Source organism: Bombina bombina, chromosome 5 (genome assembly GCF_027579735.1).
Source record: "Bombina bombina isolate aBomBom1 chromosome 5, aBomBom1.pri, whole genome shotgun sequence".
NCBI lineage: Eukaryota > Metazoa > Chordata > Amphibia > Anura > Bombinatoridae > Bombina > Bombina bombina.
This window is the reverse complement of record NC_069503.1, coordinates 562336672-562357826: the sequence shown is the minus strand read 5'-3', so window position 1 is coordinate 562357826 and position 21155 is coordinate 562336672. Positions and strand designations below refer to the sequence as shown.

General features: G+C 38.9%; 1 protein-coding gene across 1 annotated transcript in view; it reads left to right on the top strand.

Annotated features, from left to right (window-relative positions):
* Positions 1-21155, top strand: part of DNAH5 (dynein axonemal heavy chain 5) — a 1563391-nt gene that overhangs the window by 822028 nt on the left and 720208 nt on the right. Inside the window, 2 exon segments of the mRNA XM_053715797.1 lie at positions 9661-9686; positions 20245-20474. Coding sequence (XP_053571772.1) covers positions 9661-9686; positions 20245-20474 — 256 coding nt within the window.

Genomic DNA, 21155 nt, shown 5'->3' with positions numbered 1-21155 from the left:
CCTCAGTATATACAGACTTTGCAGATGTGTTTGAGAAAAAGGCAGCCAACGTGCTACCACCTCACCATCCTTATGACTGCAAAATTGACCTCTTTCCCAGAGCCCCACTTCCTAAAGGGAGGACTTATCTACTTTCCAAAGCTGAAACCAAATCTATGGAGGAATATATCCAAGAGAATCTAGCTAAAGGTTTCATTCACCCTTCCTCCTCTCCTGCTGGGGCAGGCTTCTTTTTCGTCAGTAAGAAGGATGGTGGGCTCAGACCCTGCATCGACTACAGGGCCTTGAACAACATAACTATCAAGAACCGCTATCCTATTCCTTTGATCACCGAGCTCTATAACTCGCTCCAGAATGATTGCTTCTTCACCAAGTTAGACTTACGTGGGGCATACAATCTTATCCGTATCTTCCCAAGCCACAAATGGAAGACCGCCTTCAACACAAGATCTGGGCATTACGAATACCTTGTAATGCCCTTTGGGTTATGTAACACCCCTGCAGTCTTCCAGGCATTTGTCTTCCGTGACCACCTCAATCGCACTGTCATCGTCTACCTGGATGACATCCTTATCTTCTCTTCCACTCTGGAAGAGCATCATAAGCATGTTAGACAGGTGCTTCAATGTCTCGGGGACAATTCTTTAGTAGCCAAACTAGAAAAATGTGAGTTTAACCAAGTTCAGATCCAGTTCCTTGGCTATGTCATCTTGACAGAAGGTTTTGCCATGGATTCTGCTAAACTCACCGCAGTTTTAGAGTGGCCCCAACCTACTTCATTAAAGGAATTGCAGAGATTCTTGGGGTTCTCCAATTACTACCGCAAGTTTATATATAACTTTTCCCAAACAGTTGCTCCACTCACTGAACTGACAAAATGGAACAAAGACTGTAAACATTGGCCTCCTGAAGCCATAAATGCCTTCTCTCGTCTGAAAAAAAGCCTTTTGTTCTGCTCCTGTGCTCCGCCATCCTGATCCTGACCTACAGTTCACTTTAGAGGTTGATGAATCCGAGATAGGGGCTGGAGAAGTTCTAACCCAAAGGGATCCTTTAACCTCTAAGTTGCACCCTGTAGCCTTTTTCTCTAAATGGTTTACTCCAGCAGAGAGGAATTATGATGTGGGTAATCAGGAACTATTAGCCATTAAGATGGCCTTGACGGAATGGCGTCATTGGTTGGAAGGCACCGCTAATCCCATTCAGCTTCTCACTGACCACAAGAATCTGACTTACCTAGAGACAGCTCATCGACTTAATCATCGACAGGCCAGGTGGGCCTTGTTTTTTTCCCGCTTTAACTTTGTGGTCTCTTATCTTCTTGAGACCAAGGCGGATGCCCTTTCCCGTCAGTTTCCTCACTCAAATGATTCCTCTGAAGCTCCTATTGAACATATCATACACCCCTCCTGTGTGGTTGCTCAATTAAATACCACCCTTCTTCAAAGGCTGCAACGTGCCCAGTCGAATAAACCTCCTGAAGCCCCCATGGCTGCCGATATCTTTTTTGTACCTCAGAACCTACGTACTTCCGTACTGTCCTGGGTTTGACAGTAAACTCTCAGGACATCCTGGTTTGACAAGGACTTTTAAGCATCTTTCCCAACATGTATGGTGGCCTACTATGAAGGCTGATGATCAGGATTATGTAAAAGCCTGTACAACTTGTGCTGCCAACAAAACTCCCCGATCATTGCCTCCTGGCTTGCTCCAACCATTGTCAATTCCCAAACAACCATGGACACACATAACAATGGACTTCATTGTGGACCTCCCACCTTCTGACCACCATACAGTTATCTGGGTTGTGGTGGATCGCTTTTCCAGACTGGCTCATTTTGTACCCCTAACAAAACTGCCTTCTGCCCAAGAATTATCGTCTCTTTTCCTTCTGCATGTGGTACGACTCCATGGCATTCCTGTGAATATTGTTTCCGACAGAGGTCCACAATTAATTTCTACCTTTTGGAGAGCCTTTTGTAAGTTGATTGCAACCACGGTTTCCTTGTCTTCTGGCTACCATCCTCAGACCAATGGTCTAACTGAGAAAGTAAACCAGGATCTTGAGGCTTATCTTAGAGCCTTTGTCAACGCTCTCCATACCAACTGGTCCAAGTTGTTACCCCTAGCGGAGCTTGCAAGAAACACTCATTAGCACTCTTCTCTTCAATGTTCTCCATTTAAAGCCGCAGCAAGGTATCAACCTTGTGTCTTCCCTCTTTCTGCTCAATCCACTGAGGTTTCTGCTGCAGACCGACATGTCACTGAACTCACCACTCATTGGCAACGTATTCGCTCTCAGCTACGTTCAGCTGTCTCTAGATATAAGGAGTTTGCTGATCGTCATAGAGCTTCTGTATGTGCCGTCTCAGAGGGTGAACCTGTTTGGGTCTCTACTCGAAACATTCGTCTATGTCAACCCTGTCACAAATTGGGGCTTAGGTTTATTGGTCCTTACAAAGTCCTGAAAAGACTGTCTCCTGTTGCCTACAAAGTGTCCTTGCCCAAAACTTCCATATCTCACTACTCAAGCCTTACATCAAGAACAGATATACCCAGCTCTGAGGTCCCTGAGGTTGCTAAGATCCTGGACTCCAGATACAGGCACAGACAACTGCAGTATCTGGTACATTGGAAGGATTACTCTGTGGCGGATCGTTCCTGGGTTCCTGCCCGTGATGTGCTTGCTCCATCCTTGGTCTCTAGATTCCATGCTGCTCATCCTTTGAGGCCAACTCGGGTTCCCGGAGGGAACCCTTGAGAAGGGGGCTATGTTGTGCCGCACCACTCTAGCTGTTGCTAGGGATGCGGCACCGGCTGTCTGCTCATTGCCTAGGGGGGGAGTCAGCTCCTCTCTGCGTGCGGTGGTGACATCATCACCGCATGCTTCCTCCTGCAGAGGCTGGTCTGGATCTCCTGTGGTGCGAATCCTGCACCTAAGTATGTCAGTCCTACCTATCACTGCCCAAGTATAGGTGATACTTACTGTTCTCCTGGGTGTTATTGACTTGTATGCTGGATTGTTATTTTGTTGCTGACCCCTGCTTGCAGACCACTCTGCCTCTTTAACCCTTAACTGCTGGATTGATACTGCTGCTGAACTTTGCTTGTCTGACCACTCTGCCTCTTTAACCCTTGTCTGCTGGATTGATACTGCTGGTGAACTCTGCTTGTCTGACCACTCTACCTGTTAACCCCTATCTGCCCTGGATTGCCTCACTGTTGCCAAACCCTGCCTGTCGGACCATCCTGGTGGTTTACCCCGGACTACTTTACTGTTGCCGAACCCTGCCTGTCTGACTATCCTAGTGGTTTATCCCTGGGCTACCTTACTGTTGCCAAACCCTGTCTGCCTGACCACCGTAGTGGTTTGTCTCTGGTTTCCTGCCTGTTGCCACCAAGGACTGTCCTGCCTGTGGTGAGTGCCATTTATCTCATCTTGCAAACCTACTCTGCTCTGGGATATTCGCTATAATTCCGGCTGGGCACCAGGATAACAAGACTACTGTCTTAAAGAGTATCCCACGAGCATTACACCAAGCCCAAGTTAGAGCAATAGGCTATCAATCTAAAAAAATTGCGATATTGAATGGTACAAGACAGGGTTGTCTGCTCTCTCCATTCCTCTTTGCCATCTGGCGAACTCAATAAGAAACTCACCAGACATTACAGGTGTGAAGTTTGGGCCAATTAATCACAAAATTCACTATTTGCAGACATCCTACTTACCCTGACCAAGCTGCTAATTTCTTTACTTAATCATTACAATCTTATTAATTCCTTTGCCTCCATTTCAGGTTACAAGGTAAATTTGGATACTTGTGAAGCCCTCCCAGTAGCCTTACCCAAAAAAAAACCATTAAAATTATTGAGGTTAATTTTGATATCAAGTGGGCTAAAGTGGGAATCCAATATCTGGGAATTACATTAACTGAGCTAGATGTTCGTTCCTGTGAGTGCATTTCTCTCTGTATGTGTGTATGTGTATATATATATATATATATATATATGTGTGTGTGTGTGTGTGTTATGTCAGAAATCTTTTGCAAACATATTTACATGTCCCTAAATTCATTTTTTTTTGTTCTTAATAATGTTGTCTTTCATATCTCTGTGTTTATACCACTATATGTATATAGTGTAAATGTATTATTATTCTGAACAGGAATAATTGTGCCTTTAACATGTATCATATGTATTTATTTGCAATCAATGGATATTTTAAGAGCTGGGCCAGGTTTCTCTCTGTACCTGTGTAATCCCTCCTGATTGCAATCTAGTTTTAAAAACCACCCCTTCACAGGTGTTATAAAATGGACTGGCAAATAAGATGACATTTCTTACTGAAAAAGAAATTCAAGAGAAGGAAGAAATACACTGAAAATAGCATGACAGAGGTGATTTTAATTTCTGCTGTATCTGAATCATGACAGTTATCATTTTAAGATTATATTGAATCAAACATCAATTCGAATTTTAAAATTATTGTTTAAAAAAGTACAATATTATGTCCTAATGTCAGCATCAATGTTTATCTTTAATTCTAATTTTACATATACATACTTTCAAAGTATAATACACAATGTAACAAATGGCACTTACAAGTTCTGATGAGTGATCAATGACACAAGTATCGAGAAATTTGATTAGTTAGTGATAGTTTAAAATGTATGTTTGAATCAGATTGGCTGATGTCATAAATCATGTGATTATGCATATTCGAAACAAAAGTGGTTGAAAAATTCACTAGTGTAGTGTTGCGTCAAAATTGGTGCGAAGTGGAGAGTGTGACTTGTTTTACATGGCTTAAACATGGTGCACATAGATTTTTTTTTTTACAAAAAAAAGGAAGTTAGCTATATTATGTTGTGTATTTATTTCATTTGTATATCTATTAGTGCGATAAGTTTGGGGCAAAACTTTTCATCAAATTTGTAGAAATAATATTGTCCCCTTGCTTTGTAATGAGAGACAAAGTTGTAACTTAATCCATAAGTAGTAATGTATTTTTCATTTTTATCCCTTTATCTACTAGTGCACCAAATGTGGAGCAATAATATTGTTTGATTTAGAAAGGGTATACAAATTTAATGAAGTTTCTAATTTATTTTTATTATGTCATATGCTTCATTCTCTTGCAGCATCTATCATAAGCGTTCTGTGTTTTCAGACTCCCATTGAGTGCTATGGCATCCGCGACCTCAAGGGTGGCGGATTGAAAACTAGGTACGCTGCGTCGGAATACACGCGAGCGTACCTGTTAAATGTTTGATAAATTGTGAAAAGGGTCAAATAGAGTTGAATCTGAATTTGAAACATCTGTAATAACGCAAGCATCAATCTGCGTCGGATTGAGATTGCGGGATCGTATATTACGTCACAAATTTCAACATTTGCAGATCTTGACGCTTTGATAACTAGGGTGGATCAATCCCGCAACAAATACAACGCGGAATTCAAGCGTATTTTCAGCTGACGCTTTCATAAATAGGCCCCATTACTATGACCTATTTAATTTGACTATATTTGAGTATGTATTTATATACTTAATGTTAGATATGTCTATAATTATATATATATAATACACTTTTTTTAATCTATGTTTCCATAGAATTCCTATTTAGGGTATATCTCAAGAGATGCATTTGAGTGTTATATTTCTATTTGGAAATTAAGGAATTAATTAATATTTGAAGTATATTATATCAATAAGCCATTTAGGATATATTAATGGTATCATTTAATTTAATATTCTGATAGTTATTTTGTTATGTCATATTTATATCATATACATACATGTAAGTAAAATTGAAGTCTGTAGTAATTAATTATGGATATATATATTGGGGTCTTATTGAGTATTTAATATAGATATATTTCATCATCAGTGCACATTTTTTTTAATAATGTTTGAGTGTATAAAACCATAACTATGATATAAATCATAGTACAATTTATATAGGTATGTACCAATAATATATATATATATATATATATATATATATACATTTATAAAGTACTGAGTATATTAACTATATGAATGTCACATAAACAATTTTTAAACTTTAAAGGGACATAAACCCCAAAAAAATTCTCTCATGATTCAGATAGAGAATAAAATTATAAATAACTTTCTAATGGTTTCAAACTGAACACATGGGTGAGCCAATCACAATCAATATATATATGCAGCCACCAATCAACAGCTAGAACCTAGATTCTCTGCTGCCACTGAGCTTGCCTATATTAACCTTTCAGCAAAGGATAACAAGCAAAGGAAGCAAATTAAATAATAGAAGTAAATTGGAAAGTTGTTTAAAATTGTAATCTCTATATGAATCATGAAAGAAAAATTTTGGGTTTCATGTCCCTTTAAGGTCACAAATTTTCACCTGCCTGAATAGTGACCAACCATGTGAGCATGGCAAATGTTTTCCCTAGACAGGGATGTGTATTTATGGAATTCAAAGAGTTCCTTGTGTCTTACCATTTGTGTACATTATGCAAGTTAGCTATTTCCTGAAATTTCTGATTATCAGTAGGAAGTTAATTTAATTTAGAGATCCCATTTTAGGAGTCTGTGAAATAAAAACTCGTTTGAAGTTATATCTTATAATTGGGACAAATGTCCCTTTTCTCTTTGTACTTGGATACATTCTGGTTTGCAATAGTGTATCTGAACAAAAGGGGTCTGAGACTGTTCAGGCCCATGACTTCAATAAAAGCTTACAATAGTCAGATATTTACATCCAAAGGAATATTTCATATAAATTAAATATTAATCTATTTATATATATATATATATATATATATATATATATATATATATATATATATATATATATATATATATATATATAATTTCACAGTGTCCTTACCTGACAAGGTGCTGAACCAAAAATGGGCCAACTCCTAAGTCTGCATTTTTTGCTTTTTCAAGTATAGATATCAAGAGATATATATATTGCACTGGGCTAGTCTCTCCTTAAATGCAGAGAACACTCCTTAGACAAGTATAGCAAAATTTGTCTGTCTAGAATCTTGTGACAGATTTTGAAATGCTGGAGGGCTCTTCCTCTTTCTTTTTTAAGACACAATGAGTCCACGGATCATCTTAATTACTAATGGGATATTCACCTCCTGGTCAGCAGGAGGAGGCAAAGAGCACCACAGCAGAGCTGTTAAATAGGACCTCATCAGCCGGGTGGACTGCCTTGCTGCCGGGCAGAATTTTAAGGTAAGTGCTATTTTCATTTCTGGGGTTGTACGCAGAAAGATTTGCACTTTACTTCATAAATGGACAACATTATCCCTAGGAGGGATAGGTCATTGGGCAGTTTATGCAGGCACTGGAAGGATGTGGAGAAGTGGCTCTTATAGTTTGATGATGGGGTTCTATAAAACTATTCCCATATTTATACTTATGGACTGTTGGTAATTCCCTATGGTTTTTGTGTAGTCCAAGCAGCTGACCGGGAGGTTACATTTGTCTATGAGTGGCTGTGTGTGACACAGGAAGCGGCGTGACAGGATTCAGAAAGAGCATGCAATTTTTTTTTTAAATTTTTTTTTTTATTGAGACCCATCCTTATCTGGTATCTCTGGACTCTCCCTGGCGAGACGAGGATTCCACTGGCTATATTTCCATTGTGTCTACCAGACGACTGGTGGTTCCGGACTGCTTGTATTGCACATCAGTGCTTTACACCCTGTGAGTAAGATTCTTTAGCTCTATTGCTATCATATCTGAAGTTGTTTTGATCTGCACTATGTGGCACCCTCTATTTCACTTCTTGTAGATCACCTTACCCTGTGTTGTGGCACGACACTTTGGAGGAGCGGCCTATTGCTCTGGATTTGCATCTTTTAGACCTGGAATTGCATGAGCAAAACTGTCATATCACTGACCACTGACTATCTAGTCTGTATATTCATTTATTTTTGCATACTTTTTTATCATTGTATTATTTGTACCATTGTATTATATTATCTCTAGGCGCCTCTTACTAGTACCTGGGTGATTCCTGTGTCACCGGATCACAGTTGTTTTTTGTACATTTTTTTATGCCTTAACCTGTTTGGTGCAATACTACTCCTGACGACCTTATTTTTATATTCTAGCCATGATGATGGGGTTATACAGACTTCCATGCGCACAGTGGGGAGGTAGTCCTAGCCGACCGGGAGTTCTTAGCAGGGACCTTCATGATATGGGGTTTGCACAGACTTCCCTGCGCACAGTGGGGAGGTAGTCTGGCAGGGTGAGCTGAGGTAGAGAGTAGTGAATACAAGGGATCATTAAGACCGCCATTATAGAAGTTATTGACATGTGGCACTTTCTATCTGAGGTATTAACCGCCCGGGAAATTTATTTGCATACGCCCACAATGGGCGGAGCTAATCTACGCAGCATTTTTGCGCGCTGTGTTCATAGCTCTTACCCGGCACGGAGCGATGGTGGGTCTCCTCTGCTGCGTTATGCCACGCAGCAGAGAGGCTTCACATTCTTTTTCAAAGCTTTATTTAGGAAGAAAATATGCGTACTTCTCTATTAAATTGCCTCACAGACTGAAATAATACAAAGTAAAGGATATTAGTACAGATTCAGACAGATCTGGATGTAAATACGCGTATTTCTGTATAAAATTGCCTCACAGATATACCGGATGGGTATTATGTTAGTTCTCTAACGAGTTGGTTTCTCATCTGTTGGCAATTATCACCTCAGCAATATTTGTTGATCTAACTATGAATACTGCGGTCCAGGAGTCCCTTCAACATGTGATAACATTTTGGTTGTTAATAAAATAGACAATAGAGTTAGGATGTTGCTCTTAACATTTAAAGGCACAGTAACTCTAGTTAGGATATTCAATTTATTTTTGAGTAAAATGTGAATATAACATTTTTTATACTGTGATGATACTGACATTTCTATTCCTCATGTATGGAGAGAATTTAACAGGTCAGTGAGAATCATCATTTACAGAGCCAACATTGTCTCAGATGTTGTTAAAGGATGAGGGGCATTATGACAATGTTCTATACATTCTGCAGCTTTCTCCTAAAGTGTCCTAAAAACTTAGCGTCCATTGAACCAGTGCCCTGTGCTTCCTCCACGGCTCCTCCTGGAGTTACTTAGCAAGACATCACTTTCCTTTTTCACTAGACGGTCTCTAGTGCATTTTCAGCTTTTCCCATGCTGCTGGGAGAGCGCCAGAGGAAAAATAAACATTCAGTGAGAGAGGTTCCTGTCACGGTTGCTGCTATCTCTAGGTCCCCTCCCAGACATGAGATAGCGGATACTTCGGTAGCATCTGAGGATGAATTCTCAGTTTCTGGCAGTATAATTCCTCCTACTGATACTGAAGTTGTATCTTTCAGGTTTAAGCTAGAACACCTCCGTCTGTTACTTAAGAAAGTTTTAGCTTCTCAGGGAGACAACTATACCAGAAGGGTTGTCAATATTAGGTCGTCCCAAGTTGAATGCTAAGGAATGGGAGAGAAGGTACCCTTTTTTCTTTTCTCCATTTCCTATGTTTAGAAGAGTTTTTTTTATCCATAGTGGACTTCTGTCAGCTGGTACACAAGGTGGAAGGGACAATTTCCATGCTAGCCGGAAGCCCTACTATTCCCAAAGAGGATAGTTGTTCCTTTAAGGATCCTAGGGGTAAGAGTTTGGAGGGGTTGCTCAGTAATGGCAACCTATGTCTTGTCTACCGCCAAGCTGACTTGAATGCACCAGATCCTGTCTGAAATCCGGTCCAGGCTTGGTCGGTACCTGGATGGGAGACTGCCTGGGAACACCAGGTGTGGTAGGCTTATTATTACCACTGTCGCTTATACGGCAGCATACTGGTTGTATACATTGTCTGGTCTCATTAGAACAGACATTCTCTTCGAAGAAATCCAGGATAAAATAAAGGCCTTTCAGTCGGTCATTTCCTTTCTTACAGATGCTTCCCTTCAAGTATTTAGCAGGAAGCTAAGATTTCATGCGTACCATAGTGACACACGTTTTGGTTAAGATTACTTTTTAATTCCTTTCAAGATTTCAAGGGAATCCTTCTACTTCTTACTCTGAGTAGGGAGGAGGTTTTTGCTTCAGAAGTGTTTGGAGCCAGATAAGAGGCAAGGTGGGCTTACACTTGGTAGGAGACCTCTCCGACCTGGGAAAGAGTAAGTTCCTGTTCCGATTCAGAAACGGAGTTTGAGATGTTATTCTAATCTGGTAGTGGTTCCAGGGAACCATCAGTACTATTTTAGATCTTTAAAATCTAATAAAATTTTAGATGTCAGAATTCTAATCAAATTCAAAGTGTGCCGTCCTTCAAGGTGGAAACTATTGGTTCCAATTTTATTTTGATCCAGGAGGGTCATTTTTATGAAGGCAAATTTATTGAACGTGTGCTTGCATTTTCACATTCTCAGGCAAGCATTCCAATTGTGGCTTGGTCCTTTGACTTTGCCACAGCTCCCAGAATTTTCTAATAGGAGTCTGGGTTTGATGTTGGCGGTGCTCGGTTATAGGGCATCGCTGGGGCGCTCTTTCTGAAGACAAACTAATCCAGGCGCAATCTTTCAAGCAAGATTTCATATGGAAATATGGTCTGTGATATCAAGCAGGAAGGTAAATTTGGTAAGGAGTTACATAGTTACATGGACTAAGGTAACCTTCTTGGGAACCATATTAAAATAAAGTTTTACCTGAAAGAAGTCAGGAAATTAAAAACCTTTTTGTTCTAGTCTATTTCTTCAGTCTTCTCCCCAGCCATTAGTGGCTCAGTGATGGAGGTATCGGGCTGATGGTAGCGGCATGGAACATCTTCCCGTTTGCTCGGTTCCTTCGCGGACCTCGGCAGGTTATCATGCTCAGGGAATGGAGATTATATGGATTTGTCTCCTTGGAGTGCAGGAGACAAGGGTTTTCTTAAGGTGGTTGTCTCTGGATCATTCTTTCCAGGGAACCTGCTTTCGCAGACCATCTTGGCTGTCTGTGACAACAGACACCAACCTTCTAGGATGGGGACCAGTCTATGGTCCCCTAAAGGCTCAGGGAATTTTGGACTGGTCAGAGTGTGTTCTTGCTTTTATCATTCTGAAATCGAGTGCGATCTTCAATGCTATTCTGGCCTGGCCCCAGTTAGTCTTGGTCCAGTTTATCTAGTTTCAGTGGGACACATGTCTTCAGTTCATCAGGGAGGAACTAGGAGTTCCTTAGTGATAAGAGGTATCCAAGATAATTCAGCTTAATTCTTAAAGGAGGTCAGCCGGAATTGGATCTCATGGCATATCGGCAGAAGGCCAATCTTCTAAGGTACGGGTCGAGGTCCAGGGACCCTCAGGTGGTACTGTTAGATGCTCTGGCTTTCAGTATAGATTACCTATTTCCCCAGTTTGTGAAGGCGTTGGTGATCCTCATTGCTACGGCTTGGACTCGCAGGCTTTGGTATGCAGATCCGGTGGACATATCATCTCTGCCACTGTGGAGACTTCCGTTGAGGAAGTATCTCCTAGTTCAAGGGCCGTTCCTTTACCCAAATCAAGTTTCTCTGAAACTGTGTGCTTGGAGATTCTACGCTTAATTTTATCCAAGTGGGGTTTTTCTGACTAGGTCATTGAGACTATGATTCAGGCTCATAAGCCTGTAACTAGAAGGATTTACCATAAGATAAGGCATACATTTCTCTATTGGTGTGAATCCTAGGGCTAGTCAGGATTCCTAGACATTTGTCTTTTCTCCAAGAGGGTTTGGAGAAAGGATTATCGACAAACTCCCTTATAGGTCAAATCTCGGTCTTTTCTATTTGTTACACAGATGTCTGGCAGATGTTCCAGATGTACAATTTTTTTGTCAGGCCTTGGTCAGGATCAGGCCTGTGTTCAATCCAGTTACTCCTCCATGGAGTTTTAATTTAGTTCTCAAGGTTCTTCAAGGGACTTCGTTTGAACCTATGCATGCCTTAGATATTAAGTTGCTATCTTGGAAAGTTTTTTTCCTTGTTGCTATTTCTTCTGCTCGGAGAGTGTCAGAACTCTCAGCATTACAGTATTAGTCTCCTTATCTTATTTTCCATTCAGATAAGATAGTTTTACTTACTAAATTAGGGTTTCTTCCTAAGGTTGTTTCTGATCGAAACATTAATCAGTAAATTGTTGTTCTTTCGTTGTGTCCTAATCCTTTTTTCAGAAGGAAGGACTTCTGCACAGTTTGGACATGGTCTGTGCTTTAAAGTTTTACTTACGGGCGACTAAGGACTTTCGTCAGTCTTCCACTCTTTATTTTTGACTGAAGAGTATCATACGTTTTGCATATGAGACTGCTGGACAGCAGCCTCCAAAGCTAGTTACGGTTCATTCCACTAGGGCTGTCGCTTTCTCATGGGCATTCAAAAATGACGTTTTTGTGGAACGGATTTGCAAGGCTGCAACATGGTCCTCTATTGACGCTTTTTCTAAATTATACAAATTTGATACTTTTGCCTCGGCTGAGGCTACTTTTGGGAGAAAGGTTCTTCAAGCAGTGGTGTTTTCCGTTTAGGTTCCCTGTCTTGTCCCTCCCGTATCATCTGTGTACTCTAGCTTGGGTATTGAATCCCATTAGTAATTAAGATGATCCGTGGACTCATTGTATCTTAAAAAAGAAAAGGAAATTTATGCTTACCTGATAACTGTATTTCTTTTTTGACACAATGAGTCCACGGCCCGCCCTTTTCTTGTAAGACCGGTTTTGGGTTATTGTAAACTTCCAACACCTCTGCACCTTGGCTTTTCCTTTCTCTTCCTAACTTCGGTCAAATGGCTGGAGTGGGAGGGAAGGGATGAGCTATTTAACAGCTCTGCTGTGGTGCTCTTTGCCTCCTCCTGCTGACCAGGAGGTGAACATCCCATTAGTAATTAAGATGATCCGTGGACTCATCGTGTCAAAAAAGAAATACATTTATCAGGTAAGCATAAATTTCCTTTTTCTTTTAGCATTCAGTGAGTTCAGCCCCTGTGAAGTCTGTACTACAATTTCTCTCCAAGCAGGAGAATCGTTTATCATCAGGCCCAATGTGAAATGGGATGATTACTTTTTATTCCAAGGAAGTTGAATGTGATAAGAGAGGGCACCTTTTAATAGTAAAGGAAAGGAGAATTTACCTTTCAGAAAAAAAAGATTTATTCAATTAGTGCAGATAAGCTCCGTAACTTACTGCCAAGAAAGATATTTACTGAGCTAAAAACAGTATCCATAATTAAAGGTACAGTCAACACCAAAATTGTTATTGTTTAAAAAGATAGATAACGCCTTTACTACCCATTCCCTAGCTTTGCACAACAAACATTGTTATAATACTATACTTTATAACCTTTAAACCTCAAAATGTCTGCCTTTCTCTAAGCCACTAAAGACAGCGTCTTATCACATGCTTTTTTATTTAATTTTCATACAACAGGGGAGTGCTAGTTCATGTGAGCCATATAGATAACATTATGCTCAGGCAAGTGCGATGTGGCAGACACTGCACTAATTGGATAAAATGCAAGTCAATAGAAAATAAATAAAAAGTCGTGTGATCAGGGGGAAGTCTGCAGAAGCTTAGATACAAGGTAATCACAGAGATAAAAAGTGTATTAATATAACTATGTTGGTTATGCAAAACTGGGGAATGGGTCATAAAGGGATCTTTTTAAACGATACATTTTTTTGAGTTGACTGTTCCTTTAAGACAACTGGTGAAAATGTGGGTATTTTTGTATTTAACCATTGTGATTTCAGAAATTTCAGCAATAATGAAAAAAAAATTATTATTCTCTATCTGGTCTTTATTTGGGAGATATCCGACATGAGAGAATTTTACCAGATCCTGGTCTGGTGAAATTCCCCAAGTGTGTCCAACACCAATTTACATCTCAAACGGGCATGGTCTGGATAATATTATATAATTTTGCTATGGAACAATTTTGTTTTTGTGGCTTTCTGATAGTTGTCAGCTTCACTTGTCACAGGAAATATATCTTCTTTCTACTGCTTTTCCTGTCAGGCAGCACTAAGAAAGAAATGCTGTTATATGACATACTTTTATAATTCTATTTCATATCAGCATCATTTGATGAATTTGATAGGCCAACACATCAACATTTACAAAAGTCAATCAGTACCTATTAGAAATATCCTCTCCCACATTTTCTCAGTAATCACAATACCTGCAAGCAAGTTGGTTATATAAAACTAAATACAGGTGCATAGAGGGGGAAAGCGTGCACAAATTATTACAGTTAGAATTATATGAGAATGCTTAAGAGAAATCAGTCTAATTCTATTGCTATACCGGTTACATTCAAAAGCCAAATAAAGGCAGTTAGACATATCTAATGCAGACACTCACCCACCTTGGCCCCCTTTAAGACCACCCCAGACCAACTAGCCCACTCACACAAGGAACACAACACCCCCCTTAGTTCCCTTGACCTGCATAGTCCAGCCACCACTAAAACATCCATGCCATGTTCTACTAAATTCATTTGAAAGTTAGACATTATGGGGCCTATTTATCAAGCCGTCAACCGCAAATACGCTGGAATTCCGCAGCGTAATTGTGGAGAGCTTGATTTGCCTTATTTATCAAAGGCTACAGACTGGCAAAAGTAGAATTTTGTGACGTAACATACGATCCGCCGGTCTCAGTCCGACACAGATCGATGCTTACATCACTACAGATGTTCCGAATGCAAATTCGGCACTATCTGACTACTTTTGCAAGTTAACAAAAATCTACCAGATACGCTCGCCACTATTCCGGCCCAGCGTACCTGGTTTTCAATCCGCCGCCCTGGAGGCGGCAGATGCTATAGGAATAAATGGGAGTCTGAAAGCAGTGAAAGCTCATGTTCGCTGCTGCCGATATCCCATTGATTCCTATGAGAGAATAAAATTTAAGTTTACACCTAACACCCTAACATAACCCCGAGTCCAAACACCCCTTATCTGCTGCCCCCTACACCTCCGCCACCTACATTATACTTATTAACCCCTATTCTGCCGCACCCGACACCACCTACATTATACTTATTAACCCCTAATCTGCCGCCCCCTACACCGCCACCACCTACATAAAGTTATTAACCCCTATCCCACCGCTCCCGGAGCCCACCGCAACTAAATAAAGTTATTAACCCCTAAACTGCCAGCCCCCCACATCACCATAAACTAAATTAACCTATTAAACTCTAAACCTAACAACCCGCTAACTTTATATTAAATATTAACTCATCCCTATCTTATAATCAATTTAAACTTACCTATAAAATTACATTAAACTATATTAAACTAATAATTAACCTACCCTAACTATTATAATAAAATTACATTAAACTATATTAAATTAATAATTAATCTACCCTACCCTTTATACTAAAATGACATTAAACTATATTATATTAATAATTAATCTAACCTAACTTTTATACTAAAATTACATTAAGCTACAAATTAAATTAACTATATTATATATTTAAACACCTAACCCTACTCAAATAATTTAAATTTAAATAAAAAAATTACAAAGTTACAAAAAACTAACACTAAGTTACAAAAAATAAAAAAGAAATTATCAAAGATTTAAACTAATTACACCTAATCTAAGGGCCCTATGAAAATAAAAAAGCCCCCCAAAATAAAAAACCCTAACCTACAATAAACTACAAATAGCCCTTAAAAGGGTCTTTTGCGGGGCATTGCCCCAAAGAGATCTGCTCTTTTACCTGAGAAAAAAATACAAACAACCCCCCCAACAGTAAAACTCCCCACCCACACAACCAACCCCCCAAATGAAAACCTAATCTAAAAAACCTAAGCTCCTCTTTGCCCTGAAAAGGGCATTTGGATGGGCATTGCCCTTAAAAGGGCATTTAGCTCTATTGCAGCCCAAACCCTAATCTAAAACTAAAACCCGCCCAATAAACCCTTAAAAAATCCTAACACTAACCCCTGAAGATCGACTTACAGTTTTGAAGATCTGACATCCATCCTCCAAAGAAGCTGGCAGAAGTCTTCATCCAAGCAGCCGAAGACTTCACCTAGACGGCATCTTCGATCTTCATCCATCCGGCGCGGAGCGGCTCCATCTTCCAGATGGCATCCCTTAGATTCTGATTGGCTGATAGAATTCTATCAGCCAATCGGAATTAAGGTTGAAAAAATCCTATTCGCTGTTACATTCAGCCAATCGGAATCTAAGGGACGCCATCTTAGATGATGCCATTTAAAGGAACATTCATTCCGAAGAAGACGTTGATGGAAGAGGATGCTCCGCGTCGGATGTCTGGAAGATGAAACCGCTCCGCACCGGATGGATGAAGATAGAAGATGCCGTCTGAGTGAAGACTTCTGCGGGCTTGGATGAAGACTTCGGCTGCTTGGATGAAGACTTCTGCCGGCTTCTTGGAGGATGGATGTCGGATCTTCAAAACTGTAATTCGATCTTCAGGGGTTAGTGTTAGGATTTTTTAAGGGTTTATTGGGTGGGTTTTAGTTTTAGATTAGGGTTTGGGCTGCAATAGAGCTAAATGCCTTTTTAAGGGCAATGCCCATCCAAATGCCCTTTTCAGGGCAAAGGGGAGCTTAGGTTTTTTTAGTTAGGCTTTTATTTGGGGGGGTTGGTTGTGTGGGTGGTGGGTTTCACTGTTGGGGGGGTTGTTTATATATTTTTTTTTACAGGTAAAAGAGCAGATTTCTTTGGGGCAATGCCCCGCAAAAAGGCCCTTTTAAGGGCTATTTGTAGTTTATTGTAGGTTAGGGTTTTTTTATTTTGGGGGGGCTTTTTTATTTTCATGGGGCCCTAAGATTATGTGTAATTAGTTTAAATCTTTGATAATTTCTTTTTTTATTTTATGTAACTTAGTGTTTATTTTTTTTGTAACTTAGTAATTTTTTAGTGTAGATTTAAATTATTTGAGTAGGGTTAGGTGTTTAAATATATAATATAGTTAATTTAATTTGTAGTTTGATGTAATTTTATTATAAAAGTTAGGTTATATTAATTATTAATTTAATATAGTTCAATATAATTTTAGTATAAAAGTTAGGTTAGATTAATTATTAATTTAATATAGTTTAATGTAATTTTATTATAAAAGTTAGGGTAGATTAATTATCAATTCAATATAGTTTAATGTAATTCTAAAGGTAAGTTTAAATTGATTATAAGATAGGGATGAGTTAATATTTAATATAAAGTTAGCGGGTTGTTAGGTTTAGGGGTTGATAGGTTAATTTAGTTTATGGCGATGTGGGGGGCTGGCGGTTTAGGGGTTAATAACTTTATTTATTTGCGGTGGGCTCCGGGAGCGGCGGGATAGGGGTTAATAACTTTATGTAGGTGGCGGCTGTGTAGGGGGCGGCAGATTAGGGGTTAATAAGTATAATGTAGGTGGTGGCGGTGTTGGGGCGGCAAATTAGGAGTTAATAAATATAATATAGGTGGCAGCGGTGTCGGGGGCAGCAGATAAGGGTTAATAAGTATAATGTAGGTGGCGGTGGGCTCCGGGAGCGGAGGAATAGGGGTTAATAACTTTATTAGAGTGGCGGTGGGCTCCAGGAGTGGCGGTTTAGGGGTTAATAACTTTATTTAGTTGCGGCAGGGTCGGGGAGCGGCGGGATAGGGGTTAAACAGTTTAGTATAGTGGCGGTGCTTAGTGACCGTATACAAATAAAGCTGGGAAAAAGCCGAAGAGCAGCGAGACCGATGACTGTTAGTTAACAACAGTCCACTGCTCATCACCCCATACTTGGTGCTCTGCTTTTTTGACAGCTTTTTTGTTAACTATGGAGAGCATATTCAGGTCCGCGGCAGAGATGTTAGGAGAGTGTATTGGTGCCGGTGAATGCAGCACAGTTGATGGCTTGATAAATAGGCCCCTTTATGTATCAAATGTATTTTTTTTTACAAACTAAGGGCTTTTTTTATTTTCTCATGAGGGCACCACAGCCTGCAAAACCTCCATTGAGCCGTAATTAGGTTTGTGTGAGCTTGCAAAATTATAAATATGATGTCGGAAGCAATCTCCTTCACCGACTGCTTCCAATGGCCAATTATACCTCAATTTCAACAACCGGACTCCGGCTACCGAAAACAATTTTGTGTCCCATAGAAAATATCAGAAGCCACTAATCTATAAATAATACCAGGTTTCCAATGACAGTGCAAACCATTAATACACTTTCGGAGGCTGTTGATACATTGAAAAAAATTACACCTAGCTCAACTAGGTGTAGAAGAGGAAAAAGGAGCTTTTTGATGTCTGGTTCCCATTGAAATCTAACCTGCCTCCCAAAAATAAACCCAACACGTCAAAACCCCTCTATCCGCCACCCCCCCACATCACAACTAATAATAAAATGTATTAACCTTTAAACCACCATCCCCCCACATCGCAACTAATAATAAAATGTATTAACCTCTAAAATGCCATCCCCGAAATCACAACTAAGAATAAAATGTATTAACCTCTGAACTACCATCCCCCCAAATCGCAACTAAGAATAAAATGTATTAACCTCTAAACCGCCATCCCCCCACAACGCAAAGTACCTATTTAACCTATTAACCCCCTAAACCGCCACCCCCCCACAACACCATGTACCTATTTAACCTATTAACCCCTAAACCGCCATCCCCCCACAATGCAAACTATTAATTAATTCACTAAGCCCCTAACCTAACACCCCCTAAGTTAACCCCAATTACATAAAATAAAAAACTATAAAACTAATAAATTAATTAAAAATAACAAAATCAAAAATCCTAATTTAAAATAAAAAATCCTAACATTACATAAAAAATAAAACCTAAGATTAAATTTAAATACAAAATCTAAAATTACATAAAAAAATAAACGAAATTATCAAAAAACTAAACCTAATCTAATACCCCTATAAAAACAAAAAAGCCACCCCAAAATAAGAACACCCCCTAATCTAAGACTAAATTAGCAATAGCCCTTCAAAAGAGCCTTTTGTAGGGCATTGCCCTGAAGCAATCAGTTCTTTTACCTAAAATAAAATACAAATTAACCCCTAACAGTAAAACCCATCACCCACCTAACCCCCCAAAATAAAAAAGACCTAACTCTATAAAAATTTAATCTACCCATAGCCCCTAAAGGGGCATTTTTATGGGCAATCAGCTTTTTTGCAGCCCATTAAAAATTCCCTAATCTAAAAAAAAAAATCCACCCAAAAAAAAACTAACACTAACCCCAAAAAATGGACTCACTGTTCCTGAAGTCCGGAAATCCATCTTCTTCCAGGTGGAGCAAGGTCTTCATCCATGCAGTGACATCTGCATCCAGTGCGGGGACATCTTCTATCTTCTTCCCGGAGGTGCGGAGCGGTCTTCTGATGCCCGGAGTGGTCTTCGGCGGTGGCACGGTCATTTGACATGGAGGCTCCTCTTCATGCGATCGTCCGCCGCCCACTAAAACTTGAATGCAAGGTACCCATTTTATATTGGGGTACCTTGCATTCCTATTGGCTGAACATTTCAAATTAGCCAATATAATTTAAGCAGCTCTCATCCTATTGGCTGAATTGAAATTTTCAGCCAATAGGAATGCAAGGTATCCCAATATAAAACGGGTACCTTGCATGCAAGTTTCAGTGAGCGGCGGACGATTACTTTTAGCTGCTGGCAACTTCAGTAGGTTACGGCTCCATTTTTAATGGCTCAATGGAAACAATCCCTATCATGGTTAAATTGCAAAACCTTATTATCAGAAGGAAAAATCCTATTTTGCTTCTTATGTTTTTGCTGTATAAGGAATAGATCCTTGGTAAGAATGTACTTTTTTCAGCTGTGTTGTGTAGAATCTTGGAGAGGGAGCACATATTTGTTTCAAATGTTCATATAGTGATTACTGAAACCATTCATTTTAATGTTTTCATGGTTTGTAAAAATTCATATTAAAATTAAAGAAACATGTTCTAATTTTGTAGACCTATTTTTTCAACAGAATTTTATTTTTTTTATTTTAAGTCAGTGGATCTAAATGGAGATGGAAACCTTTATATGCCTGAAAAATTGTATTGCATTGAGAAACAAACATTTAGGATATAAAAACTGTAATCTGTAACAGTCTTAGCACAACTGAATTATAACAATTTGTAAATGTAATAACATGTAAACAAGCTCTTGTTTATGTAATTGTTTTCAATGTGTTTAAATTCTTTATTTCTTCTTCCAAAGATGCAACTGACGAAAGACCTCAAATTGCGTCATCTACATTTAATACTAGCCAGACAACAACTGGTCCTCAATCTCCACAAACTAAAAAAAAGAAAAAGGATGTAATGGAAATTTTGGAGGAAGAGGCACATGAACTTTTATCTCATTTCAATCATCGCAATCTTGATGCTCTTTTGAAAGTTACCCGAAACACTTTGGAAACTATTCGTAAAAGGATTCAAATGTCATCCATGATGAGCTTTTTAGGTATATTTGCATGACAATTTAAATGATGGTCATATTGATAACAAATATTCCATCTAAAACAAGTAAGACTACCTAGAACAACTAGGTAGCATGTGTTGTTCTTTCTGTCTGGTAAACTGCTGGTTTTAGGAAAGTGAGAAAGTAATTATTATTTTATATGGCAGTGCACATAAAATGGCTCATTCACTTAAAGGGATATGAAACTGTGCTCTTTTAGAGAAAAATCCAAGTAAACCTAAAAAGAAACTGATTTTGTTTGAAAAAAATACATAAACCGCTTTCTTTCTTACAAAATTTTTTCAAATGCAGTGTTTTAAAGGCTTAACTAAGACTTTTAATTTCAAGAAAGCAAAATTCAACGATTTAAGGAAATCATTAAATAATATAAATTGGGACAATGTATTTTCTAATAAAAATACAGAGAATAAATGGATAATATTTAAAAATGTGTTAAATAAATATACATATCAACACATACCATATGGTTATAAAAGTAAAAATAAAAAAACAAAGCCATTATGGCTAAATAAAAATGTGTTAAGAGAAATTAGGAAAAAACGTAGGGCATTTAAATTATTAAAAGAAAATAGTACAGACTCAGCATACAATATTTATAAGGAATGTAACAAAGCATGCAAAAAAGCAATCAAATTAGCCAAAATTGAAAATGAAAAATTAATT